Source organism: Lutra lutra, chromosome 9 (genome assembly GCF_902655055.1).
Source record: "Lutra lutra chromosome 9, mLutLut1.2, whole genome shotgun sequence".
Classification (NCBI taxonomy): Eukaryota; Metazoa; Chordata; class Mammalia; order Carnivora; family Mustelidae; genus Lutra; species Lutra lutra.
The window spans coordinates 62,144,612-62,163,486 of record NC_062286.1 but is presented as its reverse complement, the minus strand read 5'-3'; the positions used below and the strand labels follow the sequence as shown (position 1 = coordinate 62,163,486).

Sequence of the window (18,875 nt, the reverse complement as noted above, 5' to 3'; positions counted from 1 at the left end):
TCAGTGGGTTAAGACTCTGCCTTCGGCTCAGGTCATGATCTCAGAGTCCTGGGATCGAGCCCCACATCGGGCTCTCTGCTCAGCGGGGAGCCTGCTTCCTCCTCTCTCTCTGCCTGCCTCTCTGCCTGCTTGTGATCTCTCTGTCAAATAAATAAATAAAATCTTTAAAAAAAAAAAAAGCTGTAATCATCAAGACAGTATGGTACTGACCCAAAAACAGACACATAGATCAGTGGAACAGAAAAGAGAACCCAGGAATGGACCCTCAAACTTTATGGTCAACTAATCTTTGACAAAGCAGGAAAGAATATCCAATGGAAAAAAGACAGTCTCTTCAACAAATGGTGTTGGGGAAATTGGACTGTCATATGCAAAGAATGAAACCAGACCATTTCTTCACACCACACAAAAATGGACTCAATGGATGAAAGACCTCAGTGTGAGACAGGAATCCATCAAAATCCTAGAGGAGAACATAGGCTGGAATTTCTTGCTAGACACATCTCTAAAGGCAAGGGAAACAAAGGCAAAAATGAACTTTGGAAACTTCAAGATAAAAAGCTTTCGCACAGCAGTGGAAATAGTCGTCAAAACCAAAAGACAGGGGCGCCTGGGTGGCTCAGTGGGTTAAAGCCCCTGCCTTCGGCTCAGGTCATGATCTCAGGGTCCTGGGATCAAGCCCCACATCGGGCTCTCTGCTGAGCAGGGAGCCTGTTTCCTCCTCTCTCTCTCTCTCTCTCTGCCTGCCTCTCTGCCTGCTTGTGATCTCTCTCTCTGTGTGTCAAATAATTAAAATCTTAAAAAAAAAAACAAAAGACAGCTGACATAATGGGAGAAGATATTTGCAAATGTCTTATCAGATAAAGGGCTAGTATTCAAAATCTATAAAGAACTTATCGAACTCAACATCCAAAGAACAAATAATCAAATCAAGAAATGGGTAGAAGCCATGAACAGACATTTCTCCAAAGAAGACATGCAAATGGTGAAGAGATACATGAGAAAATGCTCAACATCACTCGGTATCAGGGAAATAAACTCAGAACCACAATGAGATACCACCTCACCCAGTCAAAATGGCTAAAATTAACAAATCAGGAAATGACAGATGTTGGCAAGGATGCAGAGAAATAACAGTCAGGAAACGCCAGATACTGGCAAGGATGCATCTCTTACACTGTTGGTGGAATGCAAGCTAGTGCAGTCACTCTGGAAAACAGCATGGAGGTTCCTCAAAAAGTTGAAAATAGAGCCACCCTATGACTCAGCAATTACACACTGGATATTTACCCCAAAAATACAAATGTAGTGATTCAATTTATAGCAGCAATGTCCACAATAGCCAAACTATGGAAAGAGCCCAGATGTCTATCGACAGATGAATGGATAAAGAAGATGTGGCAATGGAATACTATTCAGCCATTGAAAAATTGAAATCTTGCCATTTGCAACAACGTGGATGGAACTGGAGGGTATTATGCTAAGCAAAATAAGTCAACCAGAAAAAGACAATCATCATACACTTTCATTCATGTGTGGAAATTAAGAAACAAAACAGAGGATCACCGGGGAAGGGAGGGAAAAATAAAATGTGATGAGATCAGAGAGGGAGACAAACCATCTCCCTTAATCACAGGAAATAAGCTGAGGGTTGCTGGAGGGGAGGAGAGCAGGGTCTGGGTAACTGGGTGATGGACGTTAAGGAGGTCATGGGATATGATGAGCAGTGGGTGTTATATAAGACTGACAGATCACTGAACTCTACCTCTGAAACTAATAATACACTATACATTAATTAATTTAAATAAAAATAAAATAAAATCTTTTTTAAAAAGGAAAGCAAGAAATATCATCACTATGTTAAAGCAAAGCTATCATGTCCCTTACTGCCAGGAATGAGGCATACTCAGTAATGCTATGTATATGAAACTGCATTGCAATGTATTAGACCTGAGGGGGATTTCTTTTATATGAAGCCTCTTTGAGAGAGAATCATCAAGGTACAGCATGTTTGTGTACATGCCAGAAGCACACATTAAAGAAAAGCTGCAGTGGAATGGAGTCTGTGTTCCTCAGTTCAGAAGACAGAATTAGGGGGCACCTGGGTGGCTCAGTGGGTTAAGCCTCTGCCTTTAGCTCGGGTCATGATCTCAGGGTCCTAGGATCGATCCCCGAGTTGGGCTCTCTGCTCAGGGGGGAGCCTGCCTTCCCCTCTCTCTCTGCCTGCCTCTCTGCCTACTTGTGATCTCTCTCTCTCTCTGCCGAATAAATAAATAAAATCTTTAAAAAAAAAAAAAGAAGAAGAAGAATTAGGAGCTTGGCATAGCAACTACCTCATCTAAAGAATTTACTCCAAAATCTGAATTAATTTTCACCATCCCATCAGATAAAGGCTAATTTGATTCCATAGCTACGAAGAATGAGCATAGCAGCATCCTTTGTAAAATAAATAAATAAATAAAATAAAATACTTTGGAAGCATTCCTAATTTATTTAAAATGCAAGGAATGCATTCAGCAACAAAATGCTATGACAAATCATGACAAAGAACCTAAAGAATTGTCACCAGAGACTTTCGTGGAATCCAGAGCAGCAGCAATTCCTGGTAGGACTGTCTTTTCCTGCATTGTACCTGACACTGGACAAGGAAACTATATACCTGATCGATTCAGGAAATCAAAGTAATAAAACTGCCAGCAACAATGCGGCCAAGTGATTAAAAGAAGGCTGGTTGAAAATTTAAACACCCTTTTTACTCATTAATCTCCAACTGCTAAAGACAAACAAAAAGCAAAATTAACATGATTGTAAACTAAGCACTTGTGTCCTGTGGCTACCGTGTTAGCCTGCTGAGAGGGAATGGGCTGATCAAAGCCGGGGAATCAGCAGAGAACTGTGGATAAGAGCTGCTTGGAGGAGCGCACAGCCAGGATCCATTACCGGCCCGGTTCAGGAACAGGTGAGGACTGTAATTAATCCTGCCTTCAATTTGGAGAGAAGCAGGAAACCTACCTGCTCTGTCCACTGAGTTTATATGTTAATCCCCCGAGCTCTGGGAAGAAGTTTTTAAATTGGCGTAAAGACTTTTCCTGCCTTTCCGAACATGTAGGGGAGAAACAGCTGGGAGGGGATGCTGAGGTCCCTAACTTCAGGCAGTTAAGCCGCAACCCAGGAAAGCTGTTGATTGCTACCTTGCTTGGTTTGCCGCTCCTAAGCCCATAGAGTTTAGGCTCTTCCAATGAAGCTAACAGGTTTTATAATGCAAGAAAAAACTTGGAGACACAGGGGGCCTCACCCCACAAACATAAACCATGAAAATCCAGATACTTGGAATTGGAATTGCTCTCCAGAGCAAACTCATCTAATCAATGGACTCTTGAATTGCTTAAAGCATATCCAGGACTTTACATATTATTCTAGATACAGAGAAACGAATATGCATCTGCCTTGTCTTGTCTTTGGATCAAATTCATATTAAAAAAAAATTGTACAAACAAGAGGTGCCAGGGTGGCTCAGTTGGTTAAGCGTCTGCCTTCCGCTCAGGTCATGATCCCGGGGTCCTGGGATTGAGCCCCGCATCGGGCTCCCTGCTCTGTGGGGAGCCTGTTTCTCCCTCACCCTCTGCCTGTTGCTCTCCCTGTTTGTGGTCTCTCTCCCTCTGTCAAATAAATGAATAAAATCTCCTTTAAAAATTGTACAAACAAAATATCTGCACTGGCAATAGATATTTCACATTAAAAACACTGAGGACTTACACTAGTAGCAAAATAAAGTGGAACCACAGAAAGCAATCTTTCTTCTACAAGCAGGCAACAAATTATGGTTGTAAGCAGATGCTAGAAGATGCCCTCTGACACCCCTAACATGCAGTAGTAGAGGTCACTCTGTGACAGAAGGCTGAAAGCAAAGCAGTTTGAGAGGTCTGTTAGAAAGGGCAATGCTTGGGTGCCCGTCCCTCTGAGACACCCTCAGTGATGGGCTGAGGCCCTAACAGGGCATCAATTAGCTATCCAAGCACAAGACCTTAAAGAGTAAGGTCCTTTTCCCAAAGAACTTGCACACAGTGGTAGAGATGAAGCTTCACTAGGACTACCTCCCCCATTCTTCTCTGCCACCTCCCGCACAATTCTATAACAAAATGTTTCTACATTTTTGAGATATCATTACTGCCAGCTTCTTTCCTCTTTATCAGGATCTGATGTCCCACTATTAAAAATTTGGTTGGGATCTGTCTTAATCAGTTTGGTCTGCTGTAACAAGACCATACACTGGGAGGCTTAAAACACAGATATTTGTATCTCACAATTCTGGAAGCTTGGAAGTACAAGATTAAGGTAGTGGCAGATTCAGTGTCTGATAAGAGCCCTCTTCCTGGTTTTACAGATGGCTGTCTTCTCACTGTAACCTTGTATTGCAGGGACCAAAGACAGAAGCAAGCACTCTCCTGTCCAGTTTTAACGGCACTAATCTCATCATGAAGGCTCTACTCTTGTGATCTAATTACCTCCTGAAGGCTCCATCTCTGGAATTGGAGGTCAGGGTGGGGAGTGGAATCAAAAAGGCACTTTGTAACATGACCCACGTCAATTTCTGACAACTTCCAACTCCTATTTGTTCAAAATCAACTGAGCAGGACTCCACATGAATTCATTGATAACAAATTCAACGACCTATTTTATTTTTGTTGTTCAACGTGGGTAGGAGTCTCTGCGTGGTCACTACCTACCACACGACAGGGCTTAGGGTGAATTCCACGTGGTCATTCAGCTTAAGTTAAGGAACAGGCCTTAATGGGGGAAATTACAAGCCAAAAGTCAGGAAGAGAAGATAGCATAGTCTAGGGTTTTCCAAACATCCCAGAGAGAGGGATGCTATGGCTAGGCGCTATGGGTGTTCCGATGGAAGAATATGTCCCCCAAGATGGTATCTTCTTAGAGTGAACTTGTGAGAAAGCAGCCTCGTCAGAATTCAGAGCCAGGGTAACTGAGGTTAGGGGCTAGCTGCCCAACATCTGGGGATCTCAGGAGCCCTTAAGAAGTTGTAGCCCCTTTTGCAAGGGGTAAAAGCCCTCCTGGGAAGCTGAGTGTGGGCACAGCTGCTCCTGCTGGTAGAAGGGTAAACCCTAGTTCTTTCCAGCACAATACATGGGCATCCCCAGCCTCAGTCCCCAAGGTCATTTTTGGATGATCCTACCTGAAGTACCATACTCTTTAAGTCATATTTTAATAGGTATTAGTCATAACCTGCTGATGACCAGTGTGAACAATACTCTGCTACAACCATCTGCCAGATAAAGGAAATGCTTTGAGTTAATAAAGGTGGTTCAGAGATAAAGAGTTCCAACAGAATACTTACATAACATTCAGACACGTCAGAATATTAAATTAGAGGCGAAGGCAAAGTGGAGATTGTCTACCAATTGGGACAAAAAGATGAAGAGATGATGAGATGAATAAAGACATAAGGGAAAATAATACTGGAAATCAATTCCCTCAACAAATCTTTATTAAACACAAGTTCTGAGGATGAGCTGGTGAGGAAGACAGATATGCCCTACTTGTTCTACAGGCAGCCCAATAGATGTTTAAAAAGCTAAAATAATAATTTTTAAAGATTTTTCCCCTGAATTACTTGCATGAACATGTTAACATTCTCCCAAGTTGCAATTCTGTTTACCTGAACAAACAAACAAAAGAGCTGACTGATGGATGGAACAGAAGCAATTTTTAAAGTAAAAAAAAAAAAAAAAAAGGGACTTAATCTGATCTTTTTAAAAGTACTCAAAAAATTTGATGTTTATTATGTTCGAGACACATTTTAGGGAAAAGACAATCATACAAAGGCCTATCTGAACAGAATTTTTAAACTTCAAAAATAAGAATTTTACAAGTGTTTAAGACTCACCAGGTAACAATAAAGCACCATCTACCAAGCTTTGAAGGACATGTTTTCAAATATACCAGAACTAGGAAAATGCACCTCTTTTCTGAATAAGCTATTTTAAGCTCATTCTAGAGCAAGAGATGATCAGAAGGAAAAACTCAAGCAAAGGGAGGTTGCAGCTGAAAGAGACCAGCAATAAGTCACGAGAATATTTCATTTGTAGGGGTGAGTCTGGATCATTGGTGTAAAGACAGTTATGCTACAAGGGAAATGGACAAAACATTTGAATTCCCTGAGTAAGAAATATAAATGGCTAGTGATATACTACTGATCAGGGATATGTGAAACCACAAAGAAATACCACTTTCCAACCTATCATACTGATTTAAACAAAAATTTTTTTAAATACTAGCCAAGGAACCAGCTTGACAGAGGAACCCAAAGAGCAAAGTTGGGCCAATTTTAGCATCAAAAGAACCATGACTGTAATTTATTGAAACATGCTAACATATTAGAAAAAGGAATAAAATAAGCAAGCAAATAAATAAGAACTTCTTTGAAGGTGGCCATTAAACAAAACAACAAAAAAGGAATAAAATAAGCAAGCAAACAAATAAGGACTTCTTTGGAGGTGGCCATTATACCAAGTTCTTAACTCTGGAAGGGAAAGGACTATTTTTCCTTTGCATTAGGAATCATATTGCAGAATAACCTTATAGTCCTAGTCGATGAGGAAAAGCTCTTCTTTCCAGAAAAATGCCCCCTATAAATATAGACAGAATTGGAAACTCACAATTTGCAACCCCTAAGGAAATAATTAAGGCAATATTATCAACAGATGATGAAACCATTAGGTGAATGGTGGATGGACATCTGGATATTCACCTAGTGTCAAAGTTATCACCCCAGGGATTACTATGTAGTTCCAAGATGACTATCAGCACATAAACCCTGTGGTCAATCTATCACCAATGATGAGATTACCAGAGGTTCATAACGTGACTCTTGGTGTGATGCAGTGTTTAGCCTGAGTCTAATCAAGTCTTCAGATTCAGCTTCCAATAGGTGGCCCTCTTTAAGCTTCCCCAAATCTCTTGGCCCCAACTGTATTTCAATGATCTCTGTGTATGTTTGTCCTCCTCCACTAGACTTTGAACTGTGAAGGGCAGGAATTAAGTATCTCTAGTGCCGGACACACAGTAGGTATTTTTAGTTCTACAACAGAAGAATATCATTTATATTTGATTGTTTCCTCACTAAATTCCAAACTTCATAAGGTTAAAGATTACATCTGGTTTTAGGCACCATTAAACCACTGGTGCCTAATAACGCTTGGTTTTCAATAAATATTTTTGAATGAATGAATGAATAATTTTATAAGTAATCGCCTCTATGGCTCTTCGTCACATTCCGAGAAAAAGCAGCTTCTTGACATCCTTTTCTTTGTAATGATTTAGTATATTAAATTATTTCTTGGATTAATCCTCCTATCGTAAACTGCTAGCGATTGTCCTTTCAACCCCCACCTCAACTGCCTGAATGTCATAAATCAGGAGGAGGTAGAGATGAAGTGAACAGATTAGCCTCCCATTTACAAGCTTGGTTTTCCCTGGGATGATTGTAAAGTCACACGTTCCTTGGTGTGACCCTATCACGACAAAATCTCCACGAGTTGATTGATTACGTATGATTATGACTAATTAAAGGTGAAAGATAACGGAAGAGTTAAACTAGTATTTGCTAGGCAAGGTTGTGATCTTTTTAAAAACATAGTCTTTCATTAGTGAAACAAGGAAAATATGTTCCTAATCGCATTCCAAGCGGTTTGCTTGGATTGACAGTCCCACGGACAAAGGAGGGGACGAAACGCTCCCTTTCTACCGGCGTTTGCAGCCAGAGCTCGCGCCCCCTGTGGGCGGGGCCACCGAAGCCTCCCGGGACCCAAAGGAGGAGGGGGCGGGGTCGAGGGCGGGTCCAGGCCTCCAGGGGCGGGGCCGCAGCGGGCGAGGGGCAGGCTGGGAAGCGGCGCCATATTGGCGTCGGCCGCGCTGTATTGTCATAAATAGAGCCGGTTTTGTGGTGTTTTCACTACTCGGTTGGATGCCTCGGCCGTAGTAAGTGAGAAAGTGAGCGAGCAAGCGAGCTACAAGCGACCGGGGGAAAGTCGACAAGAGGAGAAAGGAAGACCAAGAACTTGACTCCAGAGAGAAAGATACTCGCCGGTGTGGGAGACGCAGGAAGCGATGAAAGAGATGTCTGCGTAAGTGGTGGGGGACGGCGGTTGGGGGCGAAGCGGAGAGGGGTGGGTTGGGGTGGTCGGCCCGGGACCCGGTGTCCGTTCCCTCCCCTCGCGCCCTGCCCGGAGCTCGCCCGAGTGGTCTCCTTCCCAGCTTCTGGCCGGTCGGCAAGGGCACCTCCCCTACACCCGGCAGCTCACCTGGCCACCTCTGCACAGACTCGGGGACTCCTGGAGTCCCCATCTGCCTTCTCCTGTCCCATCTCGGATGACGCCCCCAGACAGTGGAGCGGCCGGAGAGACGCGGGTGTCCGTGGGGAGAAATTGTCGGTCACTCTCCTGCCCCCAGCACTGTCTGAGCCCGTCTCTGCTCCTGTCTGCATTGGCGCAAATACCATCCCCCTACCTCCCCCTCCTCCTTCCCGACCGGCTGTCTCCTGGTCTTCAGGAGTGAATGACCTATCCCAGCTCATGCGTTTCTTTTTAATAAAAAGCTAGGATCTTTTCGCCCTCCCAAGCTTCCCCCGACCGACCCACCGTATATCTACCGGTCTATACCTCCTGCTCACACTTTGATAAGTCAGAAACGGTTTCCGTGTTTGGCAGGATTTTGTTGTAGCTCCTAATATTTTGGTTTATTAGGAAATAATTTAATTTAAACAGAAAAATGCAGAGAATAACATAAGCATCATTTGTGTAGCCACCATTCATCTCTCCCAAAGCATAGAATTCTTTATGTGTGTGGGGTGTGTGTGTACATATATATCTTTATTTAAAAGAAATCAAGCATTACAGATACGTCTTAAGGATTCTCTTACCTCCTGCTATTCCATTTACCTCTCTTCCCAGAGTTCCACACAGTCTTGAACTTGATGTTTATTACTGCTTTTTTAAAAATGCTATTACAACATATGTAAGTGTCCATAATAATGGCATTGTTTTACTTGTTTTTAAGCTTTTTATAGCTGGTATCATACTTGTCATTTTGCAACTTCTATAGTGCAACATAATATCTTTGAACTTTGTCCGTTTTAATATTTTCAACTCTCATTAATTCATCTTAACGACGGTATTGTATTCCATTGTAGGGATACACCTTCGCTTAGTCCCTTTTCTGTTAGTGACTGTTTGAGGTTGTTTCCCGAGTGTTTACTGTTACAGTGTGGCAGTGAACAATCTTGTAAATGTTTCCTTGTACACTTGTACTAGAATTTCTCTAGGGTGTTTACTTACAAGTGAAATCGATGAGTTGAAGGGAATGTGGGATTCTTTTGGTTGGCTTTACCTCCTATTCCCCTCCAGATATGGGAGATTCAGAACCATAGATTTGGAATTTATGTGCTATCTAGTACTGGTAGGGTAGGAAGCTTGATAGCCAATTTTTTCATCACATAGATAAGAAAGGGGGACCCAAGATCATAGTAGCAGAACAGACGTATTTGTTGAAGGGAGAATGGAGTGGTAAAAAGATCTTGGGTTTTGGAGTTCAGATTTTGGCTCTTCCTATCTCTTGGATCTTGGGTGCTTACCTGTAAAATGGCACTTATAATCAGTCTGTCCCATCCATTTACCATACATATTTAAACACACACAGACAATACTAAAATAGCTCTCTTAGAGGCAAAAAGCTAAATCTTTAAAAAGTTACTTGAAATAGCTAATTGAAATTTTGTTTGTTCCACAGGAAGATTAATACCAGAAAGAAATTGAAGTCACTGGTATTGGTGTTTCCCTTTTGTTTCTTTGAATCCTTTCAGGGGATATATAGGTTATTTTATCTTCCATTTGATTCTCCCTCCTTACCTAATGAAATCTTTAGCTAAAGAGCATGCCTAAGAACTTTGTAGCAATAAGATTTTTGACCAGTTAAAAATTAAAAAACAATCACTACTGTATTTTTGTGTGTTACTGTTTACAGAGCTAATTTATTCATTTAAAAGACTTCTTTTATATTTTGAGATTACATTCTTACCGTTGTTAATGGTCCTCAACATCGAATGGTGAAGATAGATGGTAGGTTTAGTTGGTTATTGCGTATGTTTATTTTTACTTTACTTTCTTAGCAAAATAAAAAGTTTTACCAACCCATGTTGGTCCCAAAATTTATTTTGAAATTACTGAAATCAATTGTACTTTATTCAAGACTATAATTTCCTGATAGCTAGAGTCTTTTGGAGGTTGGCTTGTATTGTGCTGATAAAAGTGTAAAGGATTTCGTAGTTATTTAGTGTGAAAATGGTCTGAGTACCAATCTAAATGAAGAGGACAATTAACTAGAGTCACAAAATGTTAGGACTATAAATTCTGATTTGAGCAAAGGATGTTAATATAAGTTTCTCAAGGACATGATTTCTTTTTAAAAGCCAGGATATTTCACAAGGACCTTCTAATGGGATGTTTTTGTTTCTTTCCTGAGGGGGAAAGAACATTGTTCTTACTCAGAGCTTTCTTTCAAGTGGCTGACTGCTTTTCAAAGATTGAATATAGATGGTACTTGACTTAAGTCCACAGGGTGTAGTGGAGGTGGCCCTGGCCCAGCTCCCATTCAGGCTTTTTGCATTTGAGCTAAGTGGTGCTGGCACAGTTGTCCTGATGCCAACACATGCTGCTTTTGGCTTGAAAAGACATCCTAACCATGAAAGCTGGAGGCAGTATGAATAGCCCTTCATCAAAATAAACACAAAATGCCCTTTTTTCCCCTTAAAAAAAAAAAAGCGCCTGCTGCAACTGTTAATATTAAGTAAACTTTTAAGGTAGCTAAATTAGTGAGTGTATTGAGAGATTAACTATATCAGTATGATATGATACTTTAAATTTTTTTTGCTGTTTCATTTTTCTTGAACAGAAACACCATGCTGGACAGCCAGCGTCAACAAAAGCATTATGGAATCACTTCTCCAATTAGTTTGGCATGTCCTAAAGAAATCGATCATATTTACACACAGAAATTAATTGATGCTATGAAACCATTTGGAGTGTTTGAAGATGAGGAAGAATTGAACCACAGGTATGTCATTTAAAAATGCAGAATATTTTATAGTACGTTATTTAATCATTAATTCTGCAAATGTAAAGTACCTCCCATGCCCCTGCCTAGGGATGCAAAAAATGACAAAATGAAGAGAAATTTTGGCCCACTTAGAGCTTATATTTTAGGTGGAGGTTAGGGGAGAAGACTGACAATAAGCCAGATAAATAAAATAAACAGAATGTTACAGATGACATATGCTGCTGAGAAAAATGAAGCTGGAAGTGGAGGTTATCTGGAAGGCCTTATTGACATGTAGGGGAGAGTTTCAAAGTGAGAGAGGGAACTATATAGATATCTGAGGGAAGAGCACTCTAGCAGAAGATTAGAGGCAGGAGTGTACCTGCTATATGTAAGGAATTAAATAGTAAGGTAACCTGGGTATCCAGAGCAAAGTAAGTAAACGGGTGAATGTGGGCTCAAAGAACTTGAGGTGGGAAGTTGCTTGGAGGGAGAGCTAGGTCACTTAGGACCTTGTAAGTCACTGTAAAAGTTTTGGCTTTTAGTCTGAGTGAAATCAGAAGCCATTAGGTTTTTGAGCAGAAGATTAACATGATTTACTCATGTTTTAATGCAGTCACTCTGGCTGCTAAATTGAGAATAGCCTGAAGAGGGATCAAGGGCACAAGTCAGGAGACTGGTTAGGAGGCTATGATAAGAACCCAAGGAGGAAAGATGGAGGGTTAAACTAAGGGGGATATTAGTGGAGGTGATACGAAGTAGAATTCTGGATATATTTTAAAGGTAAGGTAAGGTTGTTTAATGACAGGAATATATGTGAGAGACAGAGGTTAAGGATGATGCCTAGGTTTTGGGTCTTAGCACCTCAAAGGATAGAGTTCCATTACCCGGAGAAGGCTGAGGGAGAAGCAAGTTTGGACATCTCAGGAATTCCATTTTTCATATGTTATCCTTGAGATGTCTAAACTCTACTTTTCTTCTCTCTCCTTTTTTTTTAATGTGGATTTAGATATAATATTGGTTGAAAGTTTGGTTTAATATCAAACTGCTGTTTTTAAGTAATATTTTTCTTTTTTTTAAAGATTTTATTTATTCATTTGATAGAGAGATCACAAGTAGGCAGAGAGGCAGGCAGAGAGAGAGGGGTAAGCAGGCTCCCTGCTGAGCAGAGAGGCCCGATGCAAGGCTCAATCCCAGGACCACTGAGCCACCCAGGCACCCAAGTAATATTATTTCTTAAAAATTAGTCAATATTTGAAGCCTGGGTGGCTCAGTCCATTAATCATCTGCCTTCGGCTCAGGTCATGATCCCAGGGTCCTGGGATCCAGTCCTACATCAGGCTCCCTGCTCAGCAGGGAGTCTGCTTCTCCCTCTCCTTCTACCCCTCCCTCTATTCTTGCTCTTTCTCTCTCTTAAATAAACAAAATCTTTTTTAAAAAATTAGCCAATATTTAATTTACCTGTTTTAATTATCCAAAGATCTCTGACTGTAGATGGGAGAATGCTAACCTCTATCACCACATTGAGTTTATTTTATTCCATAGTAAGGGCAAGAAAGTTGACAATTCAGTTGGCCTCTACAGACTTACTGAAGGTAATTTTGATTTTTTATTAAGCTTCTTGAATTTTCAGGGTAGCTCAAAGACCCACATACTATCACAATCGTCATTTCTTTGGAACTCTTGGGGACCTAACAGCATCAAAGAGATGTGCCATGTATTGACAGATGTGACAGCATTAGCCTATTTATAATGTGCTTTTACTCTGGCTCCAACATAAAGATTCTGCCTATAGTTTAATTGCTTTTTTAAATATTGTTTTTGGGTTTTCTTAGTTTTGATCTAAAGCACGTTATTTTTTATTATAGGCTTGTTGTTCTTGGTAAATTGAACAATTTAGTAAAAGAATGGATTTCTGATGTCAGTGAGAGTAAGGTAAGACTCTAAACTCGTTGGATTCAGTTTCATTATGTCCTGATCATTAGTCCTAGTAATAAAATGCAGGAGTTGAGAATAATCTGAAATAGACTTTTTGGTATACTTGGTAATGAATTGGTCTAGACAGTTGAGTCTCTAAATAATGATAATGAGATAAATAAATGAGAATTTACCCCAGTGTCTAGCTACAATCCTACATAGATTTCTTGCTTGAATTACATGTGGTGTACCAAAATTTAAATATCAAGGGATTTTACTTTAAAAGCCAGGTTTCAGACATCTTGTGAAATACCAGATCTGGCAACACTGGGCCTGCCTTGTGCAAGGCAGGAATAGGCTTGAATGGAATTGGGCTTCTGCCCTCCAGTCCCTTGTGGCCCCACCATCCTGCTCTCTCTGACATTGCACCTGTCATTTATCAGTCAGTTTCTGGGTTTCTTATGTGTACCCTCCATTTGCATACCTGCCTGACCCCTGAGATATAGGAGTTTGCAAATCCTAATTTATAATTATGTGACCTTTTTTCCCTCCAATAGCGTATTTTTCTTCTAAAACAGGTTACATATTTCTTGCTTTCTTAGAGTATTTTGGATGTAATTGAATTTTCATATGTTTGGGAATCATCGCTGAATATTATTTTAGTGGCTGTACTTAATCAAAGTAGGGTGTATGCAACTGGGTGATACCATTTGCCCCTTCACTGAGTGACCCAAACTGTTGTATTTTAAGTTTTGTTTGCTTTTTATAATTTTTATAGTTTTCCCATCTTTTTCCCTTAACAGTTAGCTGAAAGTTAATATATCACAGCAGTCAATGTGTCTCTCTGTAAACTCTCTGCTCCTTAATCTGCCTGGATTTAGAAATTAGATAAACACCTGTTAGAATTCTTTCTTTAGCAAATTATAGTATTTCTTTCTGTGCCTATGGCACATGTTTAAAATTGGTTCTTTTCAACAGAATAAGGTCATGAGGGACTCTGCTAAGTCTGCAGTCATCAGGTTTAAATAAATGGTCTTTATGTTGTTTACTTTTGCTGCCAAACAGCTCTCTGACTCATTTCTGAACTCTCAGCAGGGTTATCAGTAGTTGAGATTTTCTGATAAGTTGAATTCTGAGCAGGTGAAATGCTAGTCATGAGAAACAAAAAAAAATTCATGTTTGTTTTTCTGCTACTAGGTAATCAGCTCCATAAGAAAAAAACCTGTCTTGGTCACCTACATAATCTCAGGACAGAGCTCAGGCATTAAATAAATGTTAAAGAAATCTGTTGTCCCTCTCTGATCAGCCCATAAATACTATAGGTGTGCAAACCCAATACTCAAATTGCTAGAATTATTTTAAAATCATAAGCTTTATGACTTTGTGTGGTCTTTATGTCAACTATTGTGGTTGTAGCACGGTCTTTGCTTCCAATCCTATTCTAGAATGCATTTGAAATAAATGAAGTATTATCTTTCACAAAAGAGACTATATTAATTTGTTGAGAGATGTACCTAACTAATTTTATTCAGGGTTTCTTCACACTTAACAGAAAAATCTGATAATATTCTGTTTCAAGGTCAAAAGGTGGTTTTTTTGTTTGTTTTTTGTTTTTATTAAATTGCTTTTTCTCCCATTTTACTCATATTAATACTTTAATCTGCAGAAAGCAATTGCTGGTTTACATTTAGTTTCTAGGCATAAAAATTTAAGACTTCCCCATATTTTGGATTTTCTTTTTAAGCAAAGTGAATAAAATACCTCATTAAAAATTTTTTAAAATTGTTTTTTACATCTTCCACTGTGGATAAAGTGATTTTTTTTTTTCATTTTATGTATCAACTATTCCTTTGATTTGTGCATATTTTAGTTCAGAAAATATCAGAAGGGTTTGATTTAGAGTAAAGATCATTTGACTGTTCCACGTACAATTGGGATATTTAAGCTATAAGCCATCTAGAACTCAAACAGATCATTTTAGTTAAATACTGGTTTGTGGTAAAAATATTTTACTTTGATTGGTGTACCACTTTCTCATTAATTATGCAAGAATCTTGCTTTTCAAAGTAGGAAAGTAAACTAAGATAGAAAGTAGGAAGGTAAACCAAAAGGTCCTATCTTCTCTATCCTTTTGATTCATATTAATAAATTTACTGACTTCTTTCTAGTTCTGAAATCATGTATGGTAGTCATAAACATTAATATCCATTCAACAGAGGAAGTAACAAATATAATATCCTGTTACATAGATAGTTTTATTAAGTTAATTAAGGGATATTATTCTTTGAAGCTTGCACTGGGCATTATAAAAAAATAAGAGAGATAGTAGATACAGTTCTTATTTTCAACGAGTTTAAATATAGTTGAGAGGATGGAACATGTATTCAGGGGGAAAAGGTCAGTAATAAATGTAGTATAAAAAATTTAAAGATAATAGTGAAGGAGCACAGAAGGAAAAGAGCTTCTTAAAGAAGGGGTGGATCATCAGAGAAGGCTTCATGAAAAAGGTGGAACTTGAACTTTGAAAAAACAGATGGTGTTGAGATACCCAGAGAAGATGGGCAAGCATTTGAGGTGGGGAGAATGGCAAGTGCGGTGGAAAGGATACTGGATTATGTAACATGTCGGCAGTTGGACATTCAAAAGGGAGTATCAGGAGACAAGGCAACAAAGATCCCGTAAGAGTACATTGTGGAGATTCTCAGGATCCAAGGATCCTTACCTCAGTAGTCAGAGAAGAATGCATTAGCAATGTTTGAGCAGAAGAGTTATATAATAGAGTAGGAACATCAAGTGAATTTTCTTAAAAATGGAATAGGAGAAAATAAATGAGGTCAAGAAGGTAGCTTAAGATTCTATTAAAGCCTAGAATTAAGGGCACAGTAGTTGAATAAAAAGGAGGTGACATGTAGGGATATAAGCTAAGAATTGGTAAGCCAAGAAGAATAATGACTATAGGTACAGGTATTAAGGAAAATGAGGAACAGAAAGAGAGAAATCAGAAGGGATATCTGGTTTATCATAGGAAGACTATTTTGTTTTAAGCAGGATATTGAAGTGGATCAGGATGTATGAGTAGAAAGTACCTGATGGGAAGTTAGAATTGGCTCCAGAGAAAGGTGAAGAGTAGCCTTATAGTTCTGGTACAGTCAAAAAAATTTCATTAAAGATGTTAAATTACCTCGTATAAGGAGGTCTTTTCAAGATGACCACTTTCTTGCAGAAAGGTTGCATAAATTCAATCAAGAAATTAAGCGTATTTTTCCCAGAAACTAATGGGGAAGTGGAATGAGTTAAGTGTATGATACTATAGAGAACTGAAAGTGCATTAGTTTGGTAGTTAAGAGTTCCTTGGTGACTTCAGAAGGATGGAGTCAAAGACAGGCAATTGGAAGGGGACAAGTAGGATCAAGTGATAAAAAATGGTTTTCTTATGAGAGATGTGTGCATGTATAGTAGGTATGAATTTGTTTTGTCTTCCCTCTGGGAATACTCTCATTACTTCAAGCTGCAACCCAAAGAGCTCTGAAGTACTTTCAGAAATCTCAGTTTCCCAAAGTTGGCAAATATATTATATATTGGTAGTATTTAGGCAATTTTTATGCTAAATAATTTCAACAATCAAATGCCATTTGTTTAATTTAATTTAATTTAATTTTAGAATCTCCCACCTTCTGTTGTGGCTACTGTTGGTGGTAAAATTTTCACGTTTGGCTCCTATAGGCTTGGAGTACACACCAAAGGTAACTGCTTTTCTGTGTTCTGATAAAAACTTTCAGTAACAAACTCTTACTTGTTATTCGTAATTAGAAGTACAGAAGAAAAACCCATTATCTCACTACTCAGAGCTAATCATTGTTAACATTTTCCTGTATTCATCTTACATATTTTCTTCTTCTGAACATAATGTTTTTATATGTTTTAACAAAAATATAATGCATACTTAATATAGTCTTAATTAGAAATACTTTGATTTGCAGGAGCTGACATTGATGCACTTTGTGTAGCTCCAAGACATGTGGAGAGATCTGATTTTTTTCAGTCTTTTTTTGAAAAACTGAAACATCAAGATGGCATTAGAAACTTAAGAGTAAGTATCCTCTGGTATTTAATATTTTGAACTCGTTAACAAAAACTTGGGCTTATGATTGTTGAAATACTTCTTAAGAAGTTGCTGTATCTTTTTAAAATAACAGAGGGTTAAGAACATGGACTTTATAGTTAATACAGACCTGGATTTGAATCTAGAATCTGACATATTAGCTCTTAGATTTTAAGTTACCTGTGTTCTTTGAGCCTAGTTTCCTCAAAGCTGTAAGATGGAGATGTAGAGAAAACTTTTTTAAAGGTTTTTCTGAGGATCAGTGAGATAATTGACATTAACATTGACTAATATTTGATAAGTGGTTGATGCATATCAAATGATAGCTGTTAGTATGTGTAAGATTCAGTTAGTCACTCTGTGTGCATATCTAGCCATTCATTTAGTAAATGAAATTTCAACACCAGTGATTTGTCAGATACTATCCTTAGTCCCACAAATACAGTAGTGAACAAGACATAGTTTATGGGAGGGAGGGATTAGGGGAACTAAACAAACATAGCTTTAACGCAGTCTAAAGTGCTAGGGTTAGTTGAAAGGATCTGCATTATTTGGGCATTTGGGAATGGAGAATGAGGTTAAGAATTTGTTAGGTTAGGGGATTAAGAAAGCTCAGAAAGAGGACATTTCTACTGATTCTAAATTACATTGTATTTTTTAATAGATTAATCATGAGCTCTGATTAATTTTAATTTCTAACACTAGTGTTTTTTGTAAATAATCGGTTTTCAATTTAATCTCAACAAATAGTGAGTACCCAAATGATAGCAGTTCTGTCTGCGAGTTTCTGATGAGTATCTTTAGGAGGATAAATAGATAATTACTGTCATGACATTTTCTGTATCTGAAATAACACAGTCACAGAGTAAAAGCACTTACTTACTTGGAATGTGATACCAAGAACATTTTCACTTTTTAGCAAAGGTATTCACATCATTGGCAGTTAGGAAGGATAGAGAAAGGATTACACCTTTAGAGGATTCTTTATGTGTTTTAATTGTTGTCCTCTTTTGTAGGCTGTAGAAGATGCCTTTGTACCTGTTATAAAATTTGAATTTGATGGAATTGAAGTAAGTGTTTAATATTTTTTCTGACTTTGCAACTGAATTAATACATAAGGCTTTTTTCAGTTTTGTTTTATTTTTTTAAATCAGACCGACAAAGACACATATTTTAAAGAATCAAATTGTTTTTAAATAGTTCCTTACCTTTTTTTCTCCTGTATCTATTGACTTGTCACTATGGAAAATGAACCAGCTTCCATCCCTACCCCATGATTTTTATAGACACCCTTCTCGTTCCTATAATCTAAAATAATTGTGTTATAATTTTGATTGGATCAATATTCACTGTTTACATTATTATCTTATAAATAATGTTTGAAACTGAGCACAAAGTGTACTAGATTATCATTCTTTGTGGCATTTTGTTTCTTGGGAGTTAATTGTTTTGCCTTTTGTTTGTTTGGTTTTTATACTTAACACTAATTAAAAGTCAGTCTCTGCTAGCTGTCTGAATCTCCTCTAAATAGATTTAGATTTCTCAGGTGTTCCATCATTTTCATCTTAAAAAAAAAATGTGAGTCTTCTCACATGTTGGATTCCACACCAGTTGTTCTCCATGAAGGAGAAACAGTTGGCATCCTGGATCTTTCTTTACTATCATCCTGGGATTCCTGGGATTTCTTTTTGCCTTTGTCTAGAGTTCTCTTCTTTTTTGACTTACTGTCATTTTAGTGTCATTCATC

At 38.6% G+C, this 18,875-nt stretch overlaps 1 protein-coding gene across 1 annotated transcript in view; it reads left to right on the top strand.

The window, feature by feature from the left end:
* The first annotated feature begins 7,906 nt into the window (after nucleotides 1-7,906).
* The window catches only part of PAPOLG (poly(A) polymerase gamma), a 31,834-nt gene continuing 20,865 nt past the window's right edge, over nucleotides 7,907-18,875 (top strand). Inside the window, exons 1-6 of the mRNA XM_047745347.1 lie at nucleotides 7,907-8,144; nucleotides 10,966-11,127; nucleotides 12,978-13,044; nucleotides 16,688-16,769; nucleotides 17,007-17,116; nucleotides 18,145-18,198. Of these exons, the coding sequence (XP_047601303.1) occupies nucleotides 8,128-8,144; nucleotides 10,966-11,127; nucleotides 12,978-13,044; nucleotides 16,688-16,769; nucleotides 17,007-17,116; nucleotides 18,145-18,198 (492 nt within the window). The 5' untranslated portion in view covers nucleotides 7,907-8,127. The remainder of the gene's footprint in view (nucleotides 8,145-10,965; nucleotides 11,128-12,977; nucleotides 13,045-16,687; nucleotides 16,770-17,006; nucleotides 17,117-18,144; nucleotides 18,199-18,875) is intronic.